This window comes from Mustela lutreola, chromosome 6, assembly GCF_030435805.1.
Source record: "Mustela lutreola isolate mMusLut2 chromosome 6, mMusLut2.pri, whole genome shotgun sequence".
NCBI lineage: Eukaryota > Metazoa > Chordata > Mammalia > Carnivora > Mustelidae > Mustela > Mustela lutreola.
Genome location: NC_081295.1, coordinates 151,318,317 through 151,343,720, shown reverse-complemented (window position 1 = coordinate 151,343,720; position 25,404 = coordinate 151,318,317). Strand labels below are relative to the sequence as shown.

Sequence of the window (25,404 nt, the reverse complement as noted above, 5' to 3'; positions counted from 1 at the left end):
TACTGCACAGGTAAAAGGAGAATGGATAGATTTTTAAAATAACAATAATAATAATGGTACAGGGACAATGCAGCTATCCCTACATTGTTAGGAGAAAAGATCTGAAACATGTACAGATGCTAGAGGAAGAAATTACACACTTCTGGAGGGTCAAAGGAGACCTAAATACCTTATTCACGAACTGGAAAACTCAAAATGTAGAAAGATGCCAATTCTCCCCTCAAACTCATCAAGACAGTCTCTCTAATGACAATCAGAATCACAAGAGTATTTTCCTTGAACTTCGAACCTGGTATTAAAGTTATATAGAAGGACAAAGGACCGAGAAAAGCCAAGACACTCTTGATATCTACCAAATATTTTGGCTTAGTATGAATCTGTATTAATCACTGACTGTGTAGAATCATGCCAGAATAAACAAAGAGGTCAACGGAACCAAAGAGAGAGTCCAGGGACAGACCCAAACATCTACAGACACTCAACATGACAGAATGGGCAATACTCAGAAAAAAGGGAAAAGAATGGATTTTTAAGAAACAAGAAAAGATACTGAAGAAATTCAGTGATTACATGGAAATAAAATAAAATTAGACCTTCTTCCTGGGACCACACGACAAAAATTAACTCTAGATGGATTACAAATTTAAATGTAAGAAGTAAAAACCATCAGACATTTAGATGACAATACCAGAGAATATCCTAACTTCAAGACAGAGAAAGTCTTCTTAAATAGTAAGAACACAGACTCAAAAGAAAAAAATAAATTATAAGCCAGAATTTCTCTTCATCCTAAGATCGCATCAAAGAAAGTAAAAAGACAAGTCACAATTGATGTTTGCAGCCTGTATAACACGGAAAGATTAGTAGACAGAATACATAAAATAATCCCACAAATAATAAAAGACAACTCAACAGGAAAAAATATTTAAAAAGCCATTTCACCAAAAAAGTAAGTCCAAATAGCTAGTAAACATATAAAAAGATGTTCAACATCATTAGAAGTCACAGAAATGCAAATTAAAACCACAGTGAGGTATCACCTGTACCACAAGACTGCAAAAATTTAGAAATCTGACAATATGAAGAGTTGGCAAGAAAGCAGAACAACTCCACACATCCCTTACCACTCAGAGTGAACACTGGCACGCCCGTCCACGAGAAGGAGCTTGACATTACTCAAGTCTGAACACACACACGCCTGTGACCCAATAATTCAACTCTCAGGTACATAAACTAAAATAACTCTTGCACAGGCACACCAGAAAACACATTCAAAATATTCACAGCAGAAGTGTTCATAAAAGCAAAACGCTGGGAAAACTCTGATCAGTAAATGGTAACAAATTCATTCAGTGAAATGTAAGAATGACCAGTGATTTCACATCGATCAAAGGATAAATCTAAAATCCTAATGAGGAAAATGTAACTTCTTAGAGTAAAGCTTCATTCTTTATCAAAGTCAAAACAGTATAATCTTACAAGTCCAACTCCTATTCTTTTTGACACATACTAAATATTTATATTAGGGAATTTTTTTTAAATGGATTTCCTCAACTTATCTTCACTTATATTTTAAAAACAAACAAACAAAAAACAGGAAAAAGAACAACTTCCACTTACTTAATTGAGTTTCTAAAGTGGTCTTCAGCTGGGTTTTTTACAGTACAACTATTCAGGAGCCATAAATCTGCGTCTGATGCATTTTCTATTAAAAAACAAATATAAAATAGAAATTTCAGTATCACACTTAATCACAGCTCACTTGCGCAGCACTGAGACAGACAGAGGCCGTGGGCAGTCACGTAAACCCATAACTGCCTGACACAAGGGGCCCGCTAGACGCATGTGGAAATACGTGTGAGAAATATAAAAATGTATACCCTGCGCTGTATCTTTTCATTTAAAATATAAAGAAAATAAGCATTTTCTTCCCTTATATTCGATACTTGAAAGTATTTTTTTATTGTTAAAGATTTTATTTGTTTATTGACAGAGATCACAAGTAGGCAGAGAGACAGGGAGAGGGAGAAGAAGAAGCAGACTGTCCACTGAGCAAAGAGCCCGACGGGGGGCCCAATCTAGGACCCCGAGATCATGATCTGAGCCGAAGGCAGAGGCTTTAACCCACTGAGCCACCCAGGCGCCCCGATACTTGACAGTATTTTAAAACTTCCAAAAACTTAAGTGGAACCAGCCTCACCTTCCGAGTACGCAACCTCATTGCTCCCTTTTGGACTGTGTCAGTATGTTTTAGGCACAGATATTTTCATATACCAAATATTCTGCAGCCTAAGAAGTTATTAAAAATATACTTTGTCAGGGCGCCTGGGTGGCTCAGTGGGTTAAAGCCTCTGCTTTCAGCTCAGGTCATGATCCCAGCATCCTGGGATCGAGCCCCGCATCAGGCTCTCTGCTCAGCAAGGAGCCTGCTTCCCCCCTCTCTCTCTCTGCCTGCCTCTCTCTCTACTTGTGATCTCTGTCAAATAAATAAATAAAATATTACATATATATACATATATATATGTATATATATGTATATATATACACTTTGTCTTCCCTGAAAAAGTTAATGATTTATCTCAGAGTGAGACTCTCATTCCTCTCACCAATTTGATCAACTACTGTTTTGTATGTGGTCCCCCCCAGCCCCTACTGCATCCGCAGGGAAACATTCCAAGACCCCCCAGGGTATGCCAGAAACCACAGATAACAGTGAACCCTAAAGATGCTATAGGCTTTCCTGCACATACAGACCTGTGATAAAGTTTCATCTACAAATTCAGCACAGTAAGAAAATAACAGCAGTAATAAAATAGAACAATTATAACCACATACTGTAAAAAAATAAATAAATAAATACTTATGTGAACAGGTCTCTCTCTCTCTCTACCTCTCTGTAAAAATACCTTATTGTACTCTGCTCACCCCCTTCCTGTGCTGCTGGGAGATGGTGAATGCCTGCGTGATGAGAGGGTAAGACGTCTGTGTGAGGAGACGAAGGGACATGAACACACGTGCTGGGGCACAGCAGCACGCTGCTACTTGGCCTTCTAGCAATACGGCACGGGGGTGGGAGGGGTTCACTTGCTTCTGGACTGTGGTTGACCGCGAGCACCTGAAACCGCAGGTAAGGGAGAGGGGCCGCCGTACTGTGATAAACTCACTGGCAAAGCAACCAATAACCGCAACCCATCCAGTTTAGGAAAGGCCTTTGTAAATGCCTCACGTGTTCACTGCTTTTCCCACTACCTTGATGCCTAGCGGGACATACTCGTTAAAACCGGACGACCACAATGAAAGGAAAACCAAAACTGAAAACCGCAGCACCTTCCATGTACGCCAATGTAGGAGCAGAAGCTAAGGTCAGTGACAAACGGATGTCTAAGCAGCTAAGATCAGAAGGACAAACGGATGTCTGCACACACATTCTCCTCCTGGGAAGGGAACCCCAAGTGACAGCATGATGCCAAATGGAGGGCGACCACATCAAAGCTTCTGGTGAACTGGCAAACATTTTTTTCCAAACATTTGATTATAAAAGTCGGAATCCAATGAATCCAATGAATATACCAAAATGCCTACAAAATTACCCAACTTTTTGACCACCCCTCAAAAGAGAATGTCCTTTCCAATGAACACAAGAGTTTCTTAACCAATTATTTCCAAACTCAGTTTTTTGTTAGTATATCTTAACTTATTATTATCAAAACACACTATTGGGGCGCCTGGGTGGCTCAGTGGGTAAAGCCGCTGCCTTCGGCTCAGGTCATGATCTCAGGGTCTTGGGATCAAGTCCCGCATCGGGCTCTCTGCTCAGCAGGGAGCCTGCTTCCTCCTCTCTCTGCCTGCCTCTCTGCTTACTTGTAATTTCTCTCTGTCAAATAAATAAATAAAATCTTAAAAAAAAAAAAAACACACTATTTACAAGCAAAAATCAGTCAGTAAACCACCATAACATAATGAGGATTTACTATACACCAGGCTCTCCTCCAGGCACAGGGGAGACGGCTGTGAGAAGAGTTTATACCCTCAAGGAGTTTAGGTCTTGAGGAGGAAGTCTGATGAAAACAAACAACAGAAAAACAAGGTAATTTCAGGTACTGGTCAATGCTATTAAAATGATAAGAGACATTAATGGACAAAGAATAATTAGGTCGGAAGAGTTGAGACTCAAGTAACACAACACCATGCAAAGACCATGCAAAAGCCAAAAAAAAGAGCATTTCAAGAAGAAAATCCTGCAAGTATAAAGGCCATGAAGTAAAAGTGAACTTGTTGTGCTCTAGGACCAGAGAGACCAGTGTAGCTGAACTGGACACTGGGAAAGTGGGAATAGAAAGGTCGGAGAGGCAGGCAGCAACCAGAGTATCTGGCAAGTTCAGAACTTCACACTGTATTGTAAAATTACAGGAAGTCACCATTGGGTTTCAAACACCTAACTGCTACTTTGGAAAACCCATTCTAGAAGCACCATGAAGACTACAGATGGGGCAAAAGTCAAGACCAATGGGGAAAAAGTAAAGGCAAGAAAACCAGTTGGAAGTTGACGCACGGGTGTAAGTAGGAATATGTGAAAGAACATGGTAAGTTGACGCATGGGTGTAAGTAGGAATATGTGAAAGAACATGGTAAGCTGACGCAGGGTGTAAGTAGGAATATGTGAAAGAACATGGTAGTTGCGACGGCAAGAGCAGGAAGGCAAATTGTGGCCTATTCTGGAGGCAGAATCAAGAGAATTCACGGACAGACGAGAAAGGAATGGTGCAAGAAGGCATCAAGTAGGATTCCTAAGCACATGGAAGGAATCTGGGCCTGAGCCTCAGTGGTTTGTGGCGCTGTTTACTGAAATGAGGAAAGTTTAGAAAGAAACAGATGTGGGGACAAGAGAACCAACAGGGCTCTTGGGGGAAGGGGGTACACTTTTTCTGAGATCCCTATTAAATATCCAACTAGAAACACTGATTGGCTTGGTATAAAAGAAACAGAAGCTCAGGGGAGTCTTTCAGGCTGCATAAACAAATGTGAGAGTCCAAACCCTACAGAAAATACCTGAATTTACAGAAACGGATGAGCTCACCTAACAAGGAATTACAGGAGGAAAAAAAGAGGACAGAGAAAGCAGTGGAAGACAGAAAGATCTTGCAAAGAAGGGAAAAGGGTATTGGAAAGGAGCAGCACATAACGAGGATTAAAAAAAAAAAAAAAATAGAAAACATGGTGTTACAGAAATCCAGAGGAAAAAAAGTATTTGAAAAAGGAACAAACAATTAGGTTACATGTTGAAAGTTCGAGAAGGATATCTGCATCTCTGTGCCAACCCACAATCACTCAAAGGCCCTGCTTTACTAAGTAACACAGAAACCAAACACTACAAAAGGGGAGAAAGGAGGAACTGTATATGGCTGTTTGCCAATAAAGAATGCAGACTCTTTATTGTTTTGCTCCCTTACAAACATATTTTCTGGGTTTCCAGATGCCAACACCGATCAGAAACACTACTGACTTAGTAACAGCTCTTCAAGAGGCGTGGAAAACTGCAGTCACATTCTTATCAACTTTAAGCTACATCCCAACCTCAAATATTAAAATTCACAGGGTAGGAATGAATGGCACATGAAATAGAAAGAAGCTAGTTTAGAATGGCTGCCATCAAGAACAACCAAGAAATGCCGAAGACCTGCCTTCTCAGGACCCCATCACCCAAAATTAAATAAATGTTCAATCATACTACCACTGGTGGAGGACTTGGTTATCAGATTAAATATCTGCAAAGAGAAAGCTAAACCTTATGGTCTGGCTCTAATCGGAGCCCTCATGTCAGGTTCTCTAGAGCACTGGAAGAGAAGCAGTTAGAGAAGAAGCAGTTAAGAAAGAAGCACTAGGCAGAGGGGTTAGAACAAACCAGCAAAGGGAGGGGCAGTCAGAAGACACCCAGCTTGGAGGCTTAAAGAGGATCCAAGAAAGATGTCTACCTTTCTGGGATGTGGCCTCCAGCACAAATAACCTGATATGCAGATGAAAATCATCTGCACATCAGTCAAATATCACCAGTGTCACAGCTGCGACACCAGGGATGGTCTGGAAAGGAACAAACTTCGGACCAGCCAGATGGAATCTGGGCACCAAGACCAGACAATTTTCAGGCTTCCACTATGACAAACAGTGCTATAATGAATAGTGCGGTGCAAATACCATCTTGCACTGCTCCCAGACTACCTTTGGAATCAGGTCCCAAAAGGTGGGATTGTTGTCCTAGGATAAACTCATATGTCATCCCATTACCCTTCCAAATTCCCCTCCAAAAGAGTGTGCCACCTTGCACTTCTGTGAGCTATGCAGGAGAATGCCCACGGAGTGTGCTAGCGAACCTCTGTACTTAGGCCAATCTGCCAAGAAACTGGATCCAGGGAGGTTTTAATACGCATGTCTCTTATTATGAATGAGTTGAACATCGTTTCATGTATTTCAGGGTTATTTGCAATTTTTGTTAATGTTTTCCATTTGTTCATGTCTTTTGCCCTTTTTTTTCCCCTCGGGTCAAACAGTCATTTTTATCTCAAGTTTTAATTACTAATAAATACAAACACACACACACACACACACACACACACACACACACACATGAAATATTCTCTATGATAGATTACATTATTTTTTCCAGTTTGTCATTTTTTTATAGACTATCTTTGTATATTCTTATATATCAGATTCAACAACATCTTCTCTTACTGCTTCTGGATTTTGAGTCATAATTAGCAAGTTTCCTCAATTCCCAGATTACTCAGGAGTTTGCCAATGTTTTCTCCTAATACACATGTAGATCTTTGATCTGTTAGGAATTTATAATGATAAACATTGATCTCACTCAATGTTTTAAATGCAAAATGAAATGTTTTAAAACCTTATATTCTCCTATCGCACTGGAAAATATAGAAGGTATGATATTATTTAGTGTTAGTAAAGGAACAGAGAAATTGGCAATTTTGCTGATAACAGTCTACACTCATGAAACTCTCTGGAACACCAATGTGGGAAAAGCTCTCAAAAATTTACACGTGCATCAGAATTTCTCAAAGACCTGCTTGTAGAGCTACTTGTACCACACACATGTGTATTTACAGACACACATATATGTACACACACAAATATACACACACATACAGAGACCAATAATCAATTTTTAAAATCTCAGTGAACATTACTGACAAAGCAAAAAATCCAGAAAGTCTACATATCCGTGATATGGAAAATCTTTCAATTAATTATGAGACTGCTAAAATACTACTGAGCTGTCTAAAAAGCAAGACACACCAGTAAATGCTGATTTATAATCATCGTTGTTAAATCATCAGGTAAAAGAAACCAAGGTACAGACAGGAGATCTTGTTATTTGTTTGTTACGAGGGGAAATTCCATTCTAAGGAAAGAAAACTTCTGGAAGCATATACATGACACTGAGCTGTTTGCCCTTGGGAGCCAGATGAAGGGCAAGTTGTTCATGTACCCTTTCATATTCATTCTCTCTTCTGTCTTCAAACTTGCATGGGCATTCCTTTTATAACTGTATAAAGTGTAATCCTGAGGAGGGGCACATGAATATTTCATTTATATCCATCTGTACGGCTTGAATTTCTTAAAGTATGTATTGCTTTTGATCAAACCTTTTAATTTTTTTTAAGTTTCCTTTTCCAGAGAGCTTAGAATCAATAGTGTTCTTTCATTTTAAGGTGAGAATATAAGAAGCTATTTCCCTGCTGGGATCCATCATGAAAACAGTGACCTGATATACATTTTCTGAGAGACTTCTTTCCCCACTGCTAAAAGCTTTTGTACTCACTGAACCAAGAAAATGATGGTCATTGGCATACCACCTACTTTGAGTTTGAGGAGAGAAAAACAAACTATTTGTTTTAATCAAAATGCATGACTTTCCGAACTATTTCTTTATATACACAAGAAAAATTGCTTTTAAATCTAAAGTAATAAAAATCTGATTAGCAGTAATGACAATAGCTAGCATTATTGAGTACGTATCATGCATCCAGAAATGAGCCACACAGATCATACTCACTTTTTTCCCCTTAATCTTCCCAATTTGAGGTGGGTTCGTTTTTACTCTAATTGTAGACAGGGAATCTAAGACTTAGAAAGCAAAAGTAACTTGCCTAAAATCACACAGCAAGGGGTAGGGGGCCCAGGATTAGAACTCCAGACAAACTGACTCCAGAGACTATAAACTTAAGGAAATTAGAATGCCTCATTAGTGGCTTTTTGCCTCTTGATCAAAAATAATACAGACAATATCTAAAAACAAAATAAAGAAGTATTACATGGCCTTGAGGTTGCCTCATGATATTTCTAAGACAGCTAATCATCAGGCTTCAAAAGGAACTGTTTGGCTATTTCCAAAATTTCCAAGATCTTGAACATGTCAGCTCTTGGCCTTCTATAATCCGTGGGAGACATGCAAATAAAGAGAGAATTAATGATGAGCACAGGATCGTTACTCCAAAGCACAGGCTGACTCTCACAGCGACCAATTTCCCTGCAGGCTTGCGCATAATGGCCACATTACAGAGGAGAAGGCCATGGTTCACATCAACACTACTCAGAGCACAAGGTTTATCTTACACAACTGTTCCACTGCACAGTCACCTGGAGGGGCAGCGGGAAACGGGGAGAGGAGCCTATTCGTGGATTTAAGTAAGGCAGTTAAGCAAGCTTATGCAAAAAAAAAAAAAAAAAAAAAAAATCACTAAGAACAAAATGAAGGGGGGGAATGTTGATTGTTTTAAACCCCGCAAGCATTTTGAGGGAGTCTCTTTACCACAGAAGTCTGGAAGACAAGTCGAAACAGTTTAAATGTCCATTATACTTAATCATGCCCAGAGAGTTGTATTTTTGTGATACAAATCACTGGATGCCTACTACAAACTCAGAGAATAGTATGCTTTAGTAAGAGAATTTAAAGGCACTGTTAAGGTGCACATTTAAAAATAATCTCTTAAAAGCAATAAAAGGCAAAATAAATTTCTGTAGAATGATTAATTTTTTTCCTCTTCATCCCATTCATTGTTCTCCAGAGCAACTGTGTAATGGAAAGAATGCAGTTAACTGTGTCTGCAAAATCTGTTTTACAAAAGCAATTAAAATGATCCAGGAGGGGAGCACCTGGGTGGCTCAGTCGGAGAAGCGTCTGCCTTTGGCTCCGGTCATGATCCCAGGACCTTGGGATCAAGCCCCACGTCAGGCTCCTGCTCCCTCTGTCCTTCCTTTCCCCCACCCCTACCAGGCTCATGCGCTCATTTCCCCTCTCAAAAAGTAAAATAAAATAAAATAAAAGCTTTAAAAAATATCTCCATGAGATATCCTGCCTTTAGCCAGCTAGGGTTGGAGCAGGAGGAGGATGGGAAGAATAAAACGGGGGAGGAGCAGGAGGAGAAGAAGGGAGAGGAGAAAGGAAAGAAAGAGACAAACTATCCCCAGTCCCCGGTCGGAAACAGGGCAAGGCCGGAGCGTGTGGAGTGTTGGGGACTGCGCGGTGTGTTTCTGGGTGGAACACAACACCCGCGCTCCTATGGGGAAGCACTTACTCCCGGAGATGACCTGTATAATAAGGTTGTTCTTTTAGAACAGTCCTGCTGAGTGTTTCACAGAAATCAGATGAAGCCAAGGGTCAGCTTGAACTCTGTTTACTGTATGAAAGGAAAAGAACATGTTTTTTTCCTTTTAAATGACAAATAATAGTGGAAAACTCTACCGATAACTATTGAAAACTAATTACATAGCTAAGTAGGGCTGGCCATAATCAAAATCCGAGTGCAAGACAGACCTTTTACTTATTATGTAGAAAAGAACACTGCTAATACTCCCCATCCTCATTCCAAATTAAATTGCTCTGTTGATCCTGACACATAATTAGCTCAGAAGTCACTCCACCTAAGGCATCCCTAACAGGATATCTATGTCTACATGTTAAATAGGTTTATAAACTAAGAGCCAATATATGAACCAATGGACGTGTGAGGGCACTTCATGATCTGGTCACTACCCCCTCCCCAAACCCCTGCCCATCGTGCCCCACCTGCAGGCTGCCGTTCCTGCCACATGGGAGCTTTTAGGCCCTCAGGCCTCATGAGTAGAAGTCAAAAATTAAGAAGACCAAAATCTAATAGGGAAAAAAAAAAAAAATGGGCGGTGAATATGATCTTCAGAGTTCACGTAAAACAGAAACACATGTGTCTCTTGAGTATACATGAAGAGATGACCAATCCCATTCTTAAAATAAGTGAAAGTTAAAAGCACTAAGGGAGAAAAAAACCAACAACTCGACTAGACCAAATTTCACTCACTCGAGGGTCAAAATCCCCACAGCGTGATCAGCTGTGCTGGCGAAGCCGGGAGGAAGCAGGCCAGTACCGCGGCGCCCGCACCCACAATGGGCCACACCTCCTGAAACGGTGCCCGCGCACCCTCGGACCAAGAAGTCCTACTTCTAAGGAGTTAGCCCACTTACAAACATGCCCGCACATGAACAAGGCCATTCAAGGTCATTCACTTCAGCATTATTTTTGATAGTACGAGGTGAATGGTGGAAGACGTTTCTGTACATTCGGAACAGAGGGTGCTATAAAGCCGCCCTCAAAGAAGAAACAGAATGAATAACCTCTAAGTCCTAATACAGAGAGGTCACCAGGACCACTGCCCGAAGAACATGATGCTACAAAATACGTACAGTAGGCTACCACGGGGGTCAAAAGGGGGAATCCGGAATCCATCGCGGCATTTGCATTCATCTGCAGAAGTGTCGGGATGTGTATCGAATCGGAAATAAACAGCAATGGCTGCAAGGAGGAGGGAACCGCATTTACTTCTGAGAGATAAGGTTAGAGGAAGACTTCATTCCTTATATAATTTTTAATTTTTTAACCCATCCAAAAAGTAAGCATTTTCAAAAAAAAAAAAGCAATTGTAAAAACTGTAACTTGTCTTAATCTTCCTGCTGTCTTCCCAGTTCTCTATTACCCTAGAGTCAAACATCCTGAAAGAACGGTCTCTTTGTGCCCACTCTCGGTCACCTCGCATTCCCTACTCCACTGCCTCATTTTGGTGAAGACCCTCGAGTGCTCACTCTTTCTTGGAAACCGCTTTCACCAAGGGAACGGGTACCAATGTCAGATACAGCGGCCATACAAGGCCGCACAACACCCTTTCCAGCTGGTGTCAACAGCACGACTCTCCTGTCTTCCTCTTACCACGCCACCCCCCTACCCAGTCCCTCTATTTTATCCATCCCCCTCTGCCCTCCACAAAATAGAGCTCCTGAGGACCTAGATTTTGGTTCTCTTCTCACCTGAGCGCTGATGATCCCAACCGTTCCAATGGTCTAGAACACTACCATCACACTGAGAGACGACACCCAAAAGTATACTTCCCGATCAGACAACCAACTGAGCACACTACTCAACGCGCACCCTAACATCTCCACTGGAACGCATCAAAGAAATACTAAACTTGACAGAAATCATTTCCGAAATTGGACTCTCAAATTTCACTCCTGTATTCACTCACTCATCAGATTCTAGTTAGGAAAATACTCTGGACATTTTAGGATACAGAACTGTGGTTACACAGGTGATGGAAAAGCTAAGACACCAAAAGGGAATGGTGAAGCGACCCTGAGATGAGTTACAGCAGGAAAGCACAGCAGCCCAAAGGCTGGAGGGACCCAGCAGAAGAGGTGGAATTCTAAGAGCCTGGAAGCCACCATCATGGGCAGGGGCTAGAACACGGGCAGGGGCTAGAACACGGGCAGGAGCTGCCCAACCGGGGCTCGGCTTGCAGAGGGAGGGGCTGTCTGATAGAAGCGGAAGCCAAAGCAATGAAACTGCTGTGTTCTGGGACATGACCCGGAACAAAAGAAAGGGGGAGGAAAATGACCTTCTCCCCATTCCTATCCTGCAGGCTTCCATCAGCGCCTCTCACTGGCCAGTCCTACCCACAAAACCCAAAAGGTAGAGAAGACCGAGAAAGGCAGTTCCATGCAGTGAAGAGCAGGACAGAGAGAGGTCAGGGGGATGTGTCTGAGAGCCAGCAGGGAAATGACGTGACCTCTTCCAGGCTTCCCATCTCCCTGATCAGCACATCTACCCAAATGCTGAAACCAGAGACCTGAGATCATCTTGAACCATTCCTCTGCCATCACCATCCCCTGCAGCACATCCAACCGCTCCCGAAGGATTTTACCTCCAAAATAACGGGAACGCATCTATTTCCCTCCACTGCCTCTGTATGAGCTGTCTCCCCCAGGCCACTGCAAGTGTCCTGCCTCCCTACAGTTGCGGTGAGACAACACAGAACCATCAAAGAACTGAACATCTGGGTGGTTCAATTCGTTCAGCATCTGCCTTCCGCTCAGGTCATGATCCTGGGGTCCTAGGACTGAGTCCCACATCGGGCTCCCTGCTCGGCAGGAAGCCTGCTTCTCCCTCTCCCTCTGTACCAACCCCCACTCATGCACGCACGCGCACTCATGCACACACGCGCACTCACGCTCTCAAATAAATAAACAAAATCTTAAAAAAAAAAAAAAAACTAGCAAGGAGCCAAAGGAAAGCTAGAGCTTTTTAACAGGCTTGAGTAATCTCTACATACAGATAACTGAAAATTGGGTTAATTAGATACATTCTACTGACAGTGAGTTGAAACCCTATCTTGGTAAGGGGGGGAAAAAGTCACTATTCATAATTCACTACATACAAAGAAACAGAGTTGCTAAAAAATGCAATTGTATCTGCTTTTTTTAAGAACTCAGCAAAATACAATTCCAGTTTACTGTTGACCAACCATGTTTCACACTTAAACAAACAAAAAAATAAAATAGCAACTGCATAAACAAAAAAAAAAAAAAAGGAAAGAAAAAAAAAACTTTTTATCTTTGGCCTTTCTAACATCTTGTAAAACCAACTACTTAGAGTACAGCAAAGTAAGCACACAGAGAGCTACAGAATGCTCGTGGTAAGATCTGTTGTTATTTTTCTCTCCTTTGAGAGTGTAATGAACACGGTCACAGCACAAGTCAAGTCAGAAGCGCCAGAGAAGGCCCCAAGGCTGGCTGGATCATTTGAGGTCACTAAAAATGGCTGACCCCTCTCAAGATGAGCAAAAATATAAAATATAAATTAAAAATACAAATTTTCCTTTTCAAAGTACTTTTAAGAAAAAGAGCTGGGCCACTGCAGTTTGCATGTTGCAACCGCCACAGGGCCACGCTGCGGTTCTGGCTGGGGGCTGGGCTGCTGGTGTCACCCGAGGGTGACACGGTCCACGGCAGGCTCTCTACTCACACATGACCATGCTGAGATTCTGAGACAGGAATGTGGAACATGAACGGATAATGGGGGCTTTTTTTTTTTTTTAAAGGTTAATTTTCCCTTTTTGCTGTCCAGTCATCCTCTTTGGTCTTTGCTTCCGGGTGTCGACATCATCACCCTCAACATCTGCTGCCCATTGGCCCAGGTCTACCTCAACCTCCTCATCTTCATCTCCATCCCCTTCTCCCTCCCCTTCTTGGCCTACCTCACTGGTGGCCTCCTGCTCCCCACTTTCCTCATTAGTGTCCCCACTAGCAGGTACATATCTCCCAACCCGCACCCCACACACAATGTCCTTCTTGTCCCTTAAGTCCTTGGTGGTGACTGAGAGCTGGTGTACACAACCATGTCCGATGTGGTGGGGCTCATCAGTGATCCAATGCAGCCAGTGAGAAAGCACGCCGGGGTCCGGGGACTGTGGGGAGAGGGCTGCCCGAGTCTACATTGGCAGAGGCAGCACTGGAGGCAGTAGATGCTGCAAGCCAGGAGCTAGGCCAGGGACAATGCCAGGAGGGCTTTCCGGACTCACCAGTCCAACTGTAACCTTAAATTCATGTATTCTATGGAAAATTTCCTTCCTTCCTTCCTCATTCAAATATTTTCAAAGTAATATGCTGAAAAAGACTTCTATTTAGCCAAGAGCAAATCATAACCAAGAAAAACCCTCGCTAGTAAATTTGCAAAACATATGGTTCTCATTCAGAATGATATACAAACCCTCAATTGTGTAGCACAAATCAATAACTTGAGTCATCTGCTAGGAATGACCAATTCACCCCTACGGCCAATTTCCAAGACAAATTCTAAGTACAGAAGTATCCCCTTAAAGTGAAGTACAGATTACATGCTGCATATCATCTCTAATATAAGAGCTACCTCTGGATTTTAACCTTGCAGACTTAGCACATCAAAATAAGTACCAATTTGGTAATCCACAGAAAAATGCCCACAGGAAACTGCCAAGACAGGAAAGATCCAGATCAAAGACAAAGCCACATACAAAGCCTAGGTTCGATGGAAGCCAAAGTGCAAAGAAGAACATCAAAGATCTCTGAGTGAAACAGTGGAGCTGAAGGTACTGAGTCAAGTACTCCAAGGCCAGTGTCCATTCGGACGTGTCAGGGTCCACACCACACCACCGTGAGAGAGTCTAAGTAGGATCCCCGGAGAGAAACAGAATGAGCTGGCTGTACACCTGGTAGGCATCCAGTAATTATTCAACTGACTGATGGATATCTCCAAATAATATTCCCCAAATAGCAATTCTAAACTTTCTAAAATGACAAATACGGGTTACCAATTTGAGACCAAAAATAAGGAATAACAAAGAGAAGAAACAAGATTGCCTTAAAGAACTGTTGGAGGGGCACCTGGGTGGTTCAGTTGGTTAAGCGTCTGCCTTTAGCTCAGGTCCTGATTCTGGGGCCTTGCCTTGGAGCCCCTCATCGAGTCATGCTCAGCATGGAGTCTGCTTTTCTTTCTGCCCCTACCCCCACCCCGCTCATGCGCACACACATGCATGTGTTCTCTCTCAAATAAATCTTTTTTTTTATTTTTTTAAATTAAAGAAAAGAACAGAACTATTTGGGAAAGAAGAAACTATTTGAAATCTTACTCATTTGTCATGGAAAATGACTTGCTGAGTGAGAAGCATTTAGATATTTGACACTCTTGTATATAGGAAGAATTATCTTAAACAGACAAAATAATTTAACAAGAATTTGATTTGTGGTGTTTATTAATGTCACCACCTTTTAAAGTTAATATCTCCTAACTCCAAATCTTACTTTCCAAATTCGTTTCATTTATTTTAGGTAATTCAAAATTTATTTTGATTAACTGGTTCATTTCCTAGTTACAAAGTCAAAAATAATGTATCCTAGCCTCAATTTTGCTTCACAAAATTAGAGACAATGTAAAAAATATTACAATTCAATGATAGAAGGACAAACAACCCAACTAAAACTGGGCACAAGATATAGATATGTCTCCAAAGATAAATAACCAATAACCCCAAGAAAAGATGGTCAACATTATTAGTCAGGATGGAAAATGCAAATCAAAATCATAGTGGGATACCACTTCACATCTACTAGGATGGGTGTAATAAAAACCAAACTTAAATTAAAAAGATAATATCAGGTGTTGGCAAGGATGTAGAGAAACTGTAACCATCATACGCTGTTGATTAAAATATAAAATAGCATATTAAGTATAGTATGTATTTATATAATATATAACATATATAATACATTAACTATATAAGCTATTCACACAGAGTTAATCTACGATCCAGCCACTCCTCTCCTGGGTATAAACCCTGAAGAAACAAAAACATGATCATACAGAAACTTGTGTATCAATGTTCACTGCAGCATTCTTTTTCTTTTTTAACGTTTTATTTTTTTAATTTCTTTTCAGTGTTCCAGAATTCACTGTTTATGCACCACACCCAATGCTCCATGTAATACGTGCCCCATATAATACCCACCACCAGGCTCACCCAACCTCCACCCCCCCACCCCTTCAAAACACTCAGATTGTTTTTCAGAGTCCATAGTCTCTCATGGTTCACCTCCCCCTCCAATTTCCCTCAAGTCCCTTCTCCTCTCCATCTCCCCATGTGCTCCGTGTTATTTCTTATGCTCCACAAATAAGTGAAACCATATGATAATTGACTCTCTCTGCTTGACTTATTTCACTCAGCATAATCTCTTCCAGTCCCATCCACGTTGATACAAAAGTTGGGTATTCATCCTTTCTGATGGAGGATAATACTCCATAGTGTATATGGACCACACCTTCCCTATCCATTCATCCGCTGAAGGGCATCTTGGTTCTTTCCACAATTTGGCGACCATGGCATTGCTGCTATGAACATTGGGGTACAGAAGGCCCTTCTTTTCACTAAATCTGTATCTTTGGGGTACATACCTAGTAGTGCAATTGCCGGGTCATAGGGAAACTCTATTTTTAATTTCTTGAGGAATCTCCACATTGTTCTCCCAAGTGGCTGCACCAACTTGCATTCCCACCAACAGTGTAGGAGGGTTTCTCTTTCTCCACATCCCCTCCAACACATGCTGTTTCCTATCTTGCTAATTCTGGCCATTCTAACTGGTGTAAGGTGGTATCTCAATGTGATTTTAATTTAAATCTCCCTGAAGGCTAGTGATGATGAACATTTTTTCGTGTCTGTTAGCCATTTGTATGTCTTCATTGGAGAAGTGTCTGTTCATGCCTTCTACCCATTTTTTGACATGATTATCTGTTTTGTGTGTGTTGATCTATAAAGAACTTCTCAAACTCAACACACACAAAGCATAATTCTTAATGGCTAAAAAAGTGGAAAATGCCCAGATGCTCCTTAACTGATGGATAAATACAATGCCGTATATATCCACACAAGGGAGCATCAGCAGATGATGAAGAGACAGGAAGCACTCACACAGGTTACAACAGGGACAGACCTTGACAACAATATGCTAACTAAGAGAGGTCGGTCACAAAGGTGCACAATCATAGGATTCCACTTAAATAAAAGATCCAAAGAGGCAGATCTATAATGACAAAGTGGGTTGGTGGCTGCCCAGGGCTGGAAGGCTGGGCAGACTGAGGGGAACAGCTGAAAGATGTGGAATTGCCAGATGGGGTAATAAATAGGTTTTAAATTGGATGCGGTGACAGATGTACAACTCTGTGAGTAGCCTAAAAGCTACTGAATTGTACACTTTAAACAGGGTATAATATGGGAATTCTTAAACTAATAAGGTTGTTTAAAAAAATAAAAAAAGAAAATATGAAGACAAAAAACCCACTGGAGACAACCATGAGCCACATCCTCATTGCTCTCCATTTTTGGGCCCTCTGTAATGTTTCCTCCACTGCTCTGCCCCCAGCGAGCTCCTACCCAACCCTTCACAGCTTGGTTACATGCCACCGGCCCCAACAGGCCTTCCCTACCCTCTTCAGAAAGAGGAAGGCACTGCTACATCTGTGCCCGCGGATGAGCTTATAGCACACTGTAGCAAATATTCCAAGATGTCTCCCAGGACGTGACCTTTAATGGACTATTCATTCTAAATCCCCAGAGCCAACCTCAGAACTGCAAAGAGCGTCTGTCCTCACTGTGGATGGGTGGATGGATGGATGGATGGATGGGAGAAAAGAAAGAAAGAGCAAATGAACAAACAGGGTAACAGAGGAAGGAATGGAGGAAGGAAAAAAACGAAAAATGAAAGGAAGAATGGACATGCAAGCAAAGATCAAAGACACAGAAAGCCATGTAAATGAATTAAGCATCAAGACCAAACAAGAGACAGACTAGCTCCTGTCAGCAGTCAAAAAGTTAATACTAGGGGCGCCTGGGTGGCTCAGTGGGTTAAGACTCTGCCTTCGGCTCAGTCATGGTTTCGGGGTCCTGGGATCGAGCCCTGTGTCAGGCTCTCTGCTCAGCGGAGAGCCTGCTTCCCCCTCTCTCTCTGCCTGCTGCTCTACTTGTGATCTCTTTCTCTGTGTCAAATAAATAAATAAAATCTTAAAAAAGAAAAAAAAAAGTTAACACTTTGAGTAGAAGCTAGTGTCAAGCTCTGATAGATAATCCAGTATTTGTCCCAGGAGAGCATATTGTTCTAAAAGGAGCAAAGATCACAGCAACCTTTCAATCTATCAAACACTGTATACCAATAACAAAATTACACTTACAAAAATATCACAGAAAATGTTTTTTCATCAAATAGCTATTACAAAATTTTAGAAAATTGTAAATTATAGAAAATTATAGAAAAAAGTAAAAGAAAACAAACAAAAAAACCTATGCATTAAAATAGATTGGAAGGAAACATACCAAAAGGCTAATAGCAGCTACATTTAAATAATGGAACTCCTATTCTAGAGAACAGGTCTTCCTAGATTCTAGAGGCTTTCACACGAGTTTGGGCCTGACAAGACAGCGCTTCCGCAAGCCTCATCTCTGCCATCTGGAGGGTCTCACAGAGACCAAAGGGACTCTGTGAGAGACATGTTCCACAGCACCTGACTAGTTTATCCGGAAGGGCTGGCTCCTTGGCGAGCTGGCTCAGACCACAAAAGTCTTCTTCATCCAATTATTCAGCAGCGGCCCAAGCTTAGACCTGGCAAGCTAAGGTTCCAATGTTGGCCTTGAAGAAGGCTGTTTCAATAGTTCGGGGATTAAGTAATAAGGGCCAAAGGTACACTGTTAATTACGGGAAAACAAGGGCTCGATTAGCAAAGAACAGTTTTGTAAAAAATAAAAGAACTCACAGCTGCCCGGGTACGAGAGATGACAGAGGGAGGAATTACAGGTTTCTGAACCGGAGAACTGATACAAAAGGTGACATCAGTAACACAAGGAGAAGCGCTCCGGAGAAGCAGGTCAGGGAAGAAGAGTGCAGCTTCGGACTGAGCCGTGTCCACTCCACGAGGACTAGTCAGTGAGACACGCCAAGTGACTGGGCTATGAGCAGTTGTGAACGCATGAGAGAACTCATCTAAGGTCAGTGATGCTGATGTCACCAAGGATGACACAGAGCAGGCAATGGGGTGAGGCGGACTACTGTACGGCAGGGGTAAAAAATCATCCAGAAGATGCAACTATGTCCCATAGACACCGTGAGTGGGCAGGACTTCAGAAGAGTGTTTGCCTGGCTGAGTAATGGTGACAGAACAATGGCCCCAGCTCGGCAGCCCAAAACAACACTAGGCTGACCTCTCCTCCACCTTATGAATCAGAGGGAATTTGCCTACAAGTCACAAGTGCAATTAAAATGCTAGACTTAATTTCCTACAGATTTCAATTTGACTATGCAATAAATTAGAGCTAAGTAACCACATTTGCATAGCATTTTACCACTTGCAAAGCATTTTTAAATCCATTATCTCATCCGAGCTCCCCGACAGCCCCATGAGGTAAGGATTTATAATCTCCATCTTATGGATGAGGAAACAGAAGAAAAATGCGGTGACTTGCAAAAAGGCCGCAGAAGCGGGAAAGCAGGAGGCCAGGCCGGGAGGGATCGCTGGCTCTCGAGTTACAGGGCAGCACTCCGACGCTGCACGTCTGAGGAAGGGATTATCACATGGGTTGTCCTCGCTCCCAGGGACAGAGACTATTTCTTTCATGACGCCCAAAACAACTAAGCTTTGCACATTTATTCATACTTTATACTCACCTACTTTTCTCTACGGAAAAGAAATTTCACATTTAGAATGTTACAACTTACCTCTAGTCCTCACGAAAAGAGCTATGAAGTAGAAAGAAGAGGTGAGAAAGCACACAACGGGGGGGCTGATGATGAATATAAAAACCAAGAGAAGGCTGGACTTCCCCGCGCCCTCCCCCCACTTCCCCTCCAGTTCCCTCCAGTCTCGGTGGACCAGGAAGGCGGCCGTGCTAAGTGGCACAGAGAGACAGCGGGAGGAGGGAACATCAGGGCCCATTCGCGGAGAAGAGGGCATCAGAGCACAAGCAGAATGCGGAAGGCATCTGAGCGGGAGGACAACAGCACGGGCAGCAGTGCCCAAGAAACAGAGGGTGGGGACGGTATGACAGAGAGGTCTGACCTGAGGCATCACCGGCGAGCAGAGTGAGCGCACCCATCACGGCAGGCAGACCAGCCCAGGGTCTGGGAGCCTGAGAGGAGCAAGAGGGGCATCGCTGAAGGGGACAGCCAGGCCTGGGCCGCCAGGGCTGTCCGAGAAGTTGGGCAGGTGCGTGCAAGGGCAGCCTGGCAGGGGGTGTCAAAGCCAGGAGAGGGGAAGCAGGCACATGCATGGGACGGTGCCTGTTGTCAGAGCATACACAGGGTGAGGGAGGCGGTGTGTGTATGCAGGACGGTGGCCCCATACGGTTTTAGAAGAACGTATGCAGAATGTGCTGGAATCCGGAAGGCACAAGCAGGCAACCCTGCCAAAACGCAGCAAGGTGCAAGAGTACAGGAGTTCAAGGGAGGTCAAAGTTTGATGAGGAATAGGAAATTGACATACTCCCCAAAAACCTTCTCACGAAATATATATTAAGGGACAAAAGTAACTTTACAGTGTCAAAACTCAGCAGACAGCACCTTAACAAATTGATCAAAGTTACCATCACCAATCATGGGACAAATAAAAGTCAGGTCCCATGCGACAGGATGCACGGAGTGGAAGCCAGCATCACTTTCAAAGAAATTCCAGCCAAAGATGCAAAACTTGAACCTACACATGAGAGCCATCAGATCAACACAAATCAAGGGACAATCATCCAAATTACTGGCCTGTACCCCTCAAACATCTCAGAGATAAAAAAGGCAAGGAGAGAGACCAAAACTGCTTCAGATTACAGAGTCTTCGAAGGGTACCTGGGTGGTTCAATGGGTTCAAGCCTCTGCCTTTGGCTCAGGTCATGATCCCAGGGTCCTGGGATAGAGCCCTGCTTCAGGCTCTCTGCTCAGCAGAGAGCCTGCTTTCCTTCCTCTCTCTCTGCCTGACTCTCTGCCTACTGTGATCTCTGTCAAATAAATAAATAAAATCTTTAAAAAAATAAAAATAAAGAGTCTTTGAGAGACACAAGTAAGTGCAAAACGGCATTACAAAGTGGGTCCCCTTGCTGTGAAGGGCACTATGGGACTAACGTGACCGTGGACTGTAGAAGAGGTGGCAAGAATATGTGGTTTTGTGAAGAGTAACTTTGCGGAAACTCTGCAGACACTGAAGCATGTGGTGAGACACACTGAGCAAACAGCTACCTAGAAAACGGTTCAGAAATACAGCTTCAGTACTGCTCTTGCAACTTCACTCTAAACATCTTTTCCAAAAGTTTCATTTTTGAAACAAGGAGGTTGGAGAAGCAATCTGCTCAGCAGTACAAGAATATATAGCTGACACCGAAGAAATTGCAACAGGAATGGAAAGCACCATGAAATAAGGAACAGGACTCTCTATCCACATGGAGGTATTTTTTTCCCTGATAGGAAAATAAGTGTCAGGTTAATGGGTACAATGTCAGTGGCAGGACTAATAAAGATACTGACAATGTGGGTTTCTAAATGTTTAGATTAAAGGAATATTTATTTTAAAGGCCCAAGAGGAAAAAAGAAAAGAATATTCACATGTAATGATTTTCATAAATTTTTTCCTATATAGACAGAAATAAGTAAAGTTGATTCAGAGTCAGGTAATTTAATTTCTTTGGTGCCTTTATTATTGTTATGTATTAGATAACATTCAGACTTTAACATTTTACTATTCACATGCTACCTTACTGCCAATTAAAAAAGGTTAACCCAGGGACGCCTGGGTGGCTCAGTTGGTTAAGCAGCTGCTTCGGCTCAGGTCATGATCCCAGCGTCCTGGGATCGAGTCCCACATCGGGCTCCTTGCTCTGCAGGGAGCCTGCTTCTCCCTCTGACTCTGCCTTCCACTCTGTCTGCCTGTGCTCGCTTTCGCTCATGCTCTCTCTCTGACAAATAAATAAATAAAATCTTAAAAAAAAAAAAAAGGTTAACCCAGTTTCTTTCATAGTATTTTTAAATATCCATAAGACATTCGACACATATGCAGGATAAAAATACTCATAAACAAGGGAAAAATAGTATTTTTCTCAAACACAAGAAAAGCATCTCCCAAAAATCCTACAGCTGACATCATAACTAAGGGTGAAAGACTGAATTCTTTCCCCCTAAGATCAGGGACCAAGCAAAGATGTCTAATGTCACCTCTCACATTCAATGTAATACAGGAAGGTCTAGATGGCATGGGAAAGCAAAAAAAAAAAAAGAAAGAAAAAAGCAACAAAATACATACCAATCAGAAAGAAAGAAATGAAACTCTTTCTGCAGATAATATGAATATGTATATAGAAAATCCCATTATTCACAATAAATAAATAAATAAAATTCCTAGAAATAATAAGTGAACTCTGCAAGGTTGCAGAAGACCAACAGACAAAAATCAACTGCATTTGTATATACTAACAACCAACAAGGGAAATCAAAATCAAAAAAGCAATACCACTTACAACTGCCCCCCAAAAATGAAACACTTAGGTATAAATCTAACAATCTGTAGGCTGAAAATTATAAAATTTTGGCAAAAGAAATGAAAGGAGGCCATCGCCAGAGAGACTTGCTCCGGACAGACTCTTGGATTAAAGGAGTCAGTGAAGATGCTGATTCTCCCCAAACTGATCTATAAGTTTTAACACAATTCCTATCAACATTCCAGGAAGCTTTCTGCCACATGTAGATAAACTTATTCCAAAACTTACATGGCAAGGGAAACACCCTAAAAAAATAGCCAAAGGACAAATCAAGTGGAAGGAATCAGCCTACCTGATTTCAAGACTTCTTCTATAGCTATGGTGGTGAACACGTTTAAGACCTGGGGAAACCCTTCCCGGGAACATAAGCAGGGACAGCAGAAAGGCTCACTAGGAATTTAATCCATGCCAGAACAGGAAGTCTTCAATATTCACACTCCCCACTGTATGGTGGTTTGAAAACCAGTTTCTACTGGGGAGTTTCTACTTCACCCATTTTCTAAGTGAGAGGACTCGTCATAGTCACCTTGTTCCTTTATCCATAGCACTTTGCTGGATGTACTGGGAGCAGAGACTCTCTATTAGCTGACAGGGTCACCAGAGAGCAAGCTACAACTGGATCTGATGGAGACAGCTGTACATCAGACGGACAGCTTGGACTCAGAGGCAGATGCAGTCCTGGAAAAGAACAGGGATTCTCCCCCTTGGAAAGGTGGTGACTGCATCCCTGTAAAATACAGTCATAAGAAAAAGGATACATCTGGAGTTTGGCCAGCCAGAGTGGTAGATTTTGTAGTTACTGTTAGCAAACACAACACCCATGTTCAAACCCCTTCTTCCCTTCCCAGATCTCTACTAGAGGCTGGACAAGCTAAATTCCATCTTCAAAGCCTTCCTTCCAGGTGGGGGTGGCCATGTGGAACAGGTGACCTCCCACACTTCGGGGCAGATCGGCTGTGCTGCAAGGCTTCCAGGAAGGCTGTGAGGTAGAGATGTTCTAGGAAAGCTTTTGGCTTCCTGGTAAAATGAAGAGATGCCACTGTCAGTGCACGCCCGGCCACGGTGCCTCCAACAGAAAGCCAAGTTCTCCAGCAGGAGCAGCCACCTTGTGACCATGAAGAAGGCCAAGAGAATTACAGAACAGCCTTGACGCTGCTGAGCTCCTAAGTCAATGTCAGCAGGTACTGACCTCCAAACTTATTTTTCATGAGAAAAATAAGCCCTCTTGAGTTTAAGCCACTGCTGATGAGGTGTTCTGTTTCGTGCAATGAAAAGCATCCCTATGTTTACTGCAGCACTATTTACAACAGCCAAGCTACGGAAGCAGCCCGTGTCCATCCACAGATGAGTGGATAAAGAGAGAGGCGGGAGGGGTGTGTGTGTGTGTGTGTGTGTGTGTGTGTGTGTACACCTAGAGGGTATTACTCTAAGTGAAATAAGTCCGAGAAACACAAATACTATATGATTTCATTTATATGTGGAATGTAAAGCAAAAACAGAAAGCAGGAACAAACCCATAAATACAGAGAACAAGCTGGTGGCTGCCCGACGGGAGGGAGGGGAGGGGATGGGCCAATGGGTGAAGGGAGTGGAGGGTTCAGGCTTCCAGCTATGGAATGAATAAGTCACAGGAATAAAAGGTACAGCACAGATGCATACCACATGTCAATGACACGGAACAGCATGATATGGTGACAGATGGGAAGCACAACACATAATGTACAGAGAAGTGAAATCACGATGTTGTACACCTAAAATTAATATAATGATGTCTGCCAACTACAATAAAAAAAAATAAGAAAAGCATCCCTAATATATTATTAGGGTACTACATTACCTTATAATAGATTATTAAAATATGAACAATGATTTACTATCACATGAACACTAATATTTCTAATATTATTGTACCTAATATATCTAGAGCCTTTCGGGGTACTTTCAAAACGAGTACTAACTTGATACTAGGTGTTATAACATACATTCCCATGGACTATTTCACTTAGCCTCTCAGGACCTCAGTTCCTTTTTCTCATTCAACATGTATTTTTTTTTTTTAATTTTAATAAATTTTTTTATTTTTTATAAACATATATTTTTATCCCCAGGGGTACAGGTCTGTGAATCACCAGGTTTACACACTTCACAGCACTCACCAAAACACATACCCTCCCCAATGTCCATAATACCACCCCCTTCTCCCAAACCCCCTCCCCCCAACAACCCTCAGTTTGTTTTGTGAGATTAAGAGTCACTTATGGTTTGTCTCCCTCCCAATCCCATCTTCTTTCATTTATTCTTCTCGTACCCACTTAAGCCCCCATGTTGCATCACCACTTCCTCATATCAGGGAGATCATATGATAGTTGTCTTTCTCCGCCTGACTTATTTCGCTAAGCATGATACGCTCTAGTTCCATCCATGTTGTCGCAAATGGCAAGATTTCATTTTCTTTTGATGGCTGCATAGTATTCCATTGTGTATATATACCACATCTTCTTGATCCATTCATCTGTTGATGGACATCTAGGTTCTTTCCATAGTTTGGCTATTGAGGACATTGCTGCTATAAACATTCGAGTACACGTGCCCCTTTGGATCACTACGTTTGTATCTTTAGGGTAAATGCCCAATAGTGCAATTGCTGGGTCATAGGGCAGTTCTATTTTCAACATTTTGAGGAACCTCCATGCTGTTTTCCAGAGAGGTTGCACCAGCTTGCATTCCCACCAACAGTGTAGGAGGGTTCCCCTTTCTCCGCATCCTCGCCAGCATCTGTCATTTCCTGACTTGTTGATTTTAGCCATTCTGACTGGTGTGAGGTGATATCGCATTGTGGTTTTGACTTGTATTTCCCTGATGCCGAGTGATATGGAGCACTTTTTCATGTGTCTGTTGGCCATCCGGATGTCTTCTTTGCAGAAATGTCTGCTCATGTCCTCTGCCCATTTCTTGATTGGATTATTTGTTCTTTGGGTGTTGAGTTTGCTAAGT

General features: G+C 42.2%; 1 protein-coding gene across 3 annotated transcripts in view; it reads right to left on the bottom strand.

The window, feature by feature from the left end:
- The window catches only part of CDKAL1 (CDK5 regulatory subunit associated protein 1 like 1), a 640,699-nt gene that overhangs the window by 529,799 nt on the left and 85,496 nt on the right, over positions 1-25,404 (bottom strand). For all 3 annotated transcript variants that reach the window (XM_059179446.1, XM_059179445.1, XM_059179447.1), the window contains one exon: positions 1,621-1,705. In XM_059179446.1, coding sequence (XP_059035429.1) covers positions 1,621-1,705 — 85 coding nt within the window. The remainder of the gene's footprint in view (positions 1-1,620; positions 1,706-25,404) is intronic.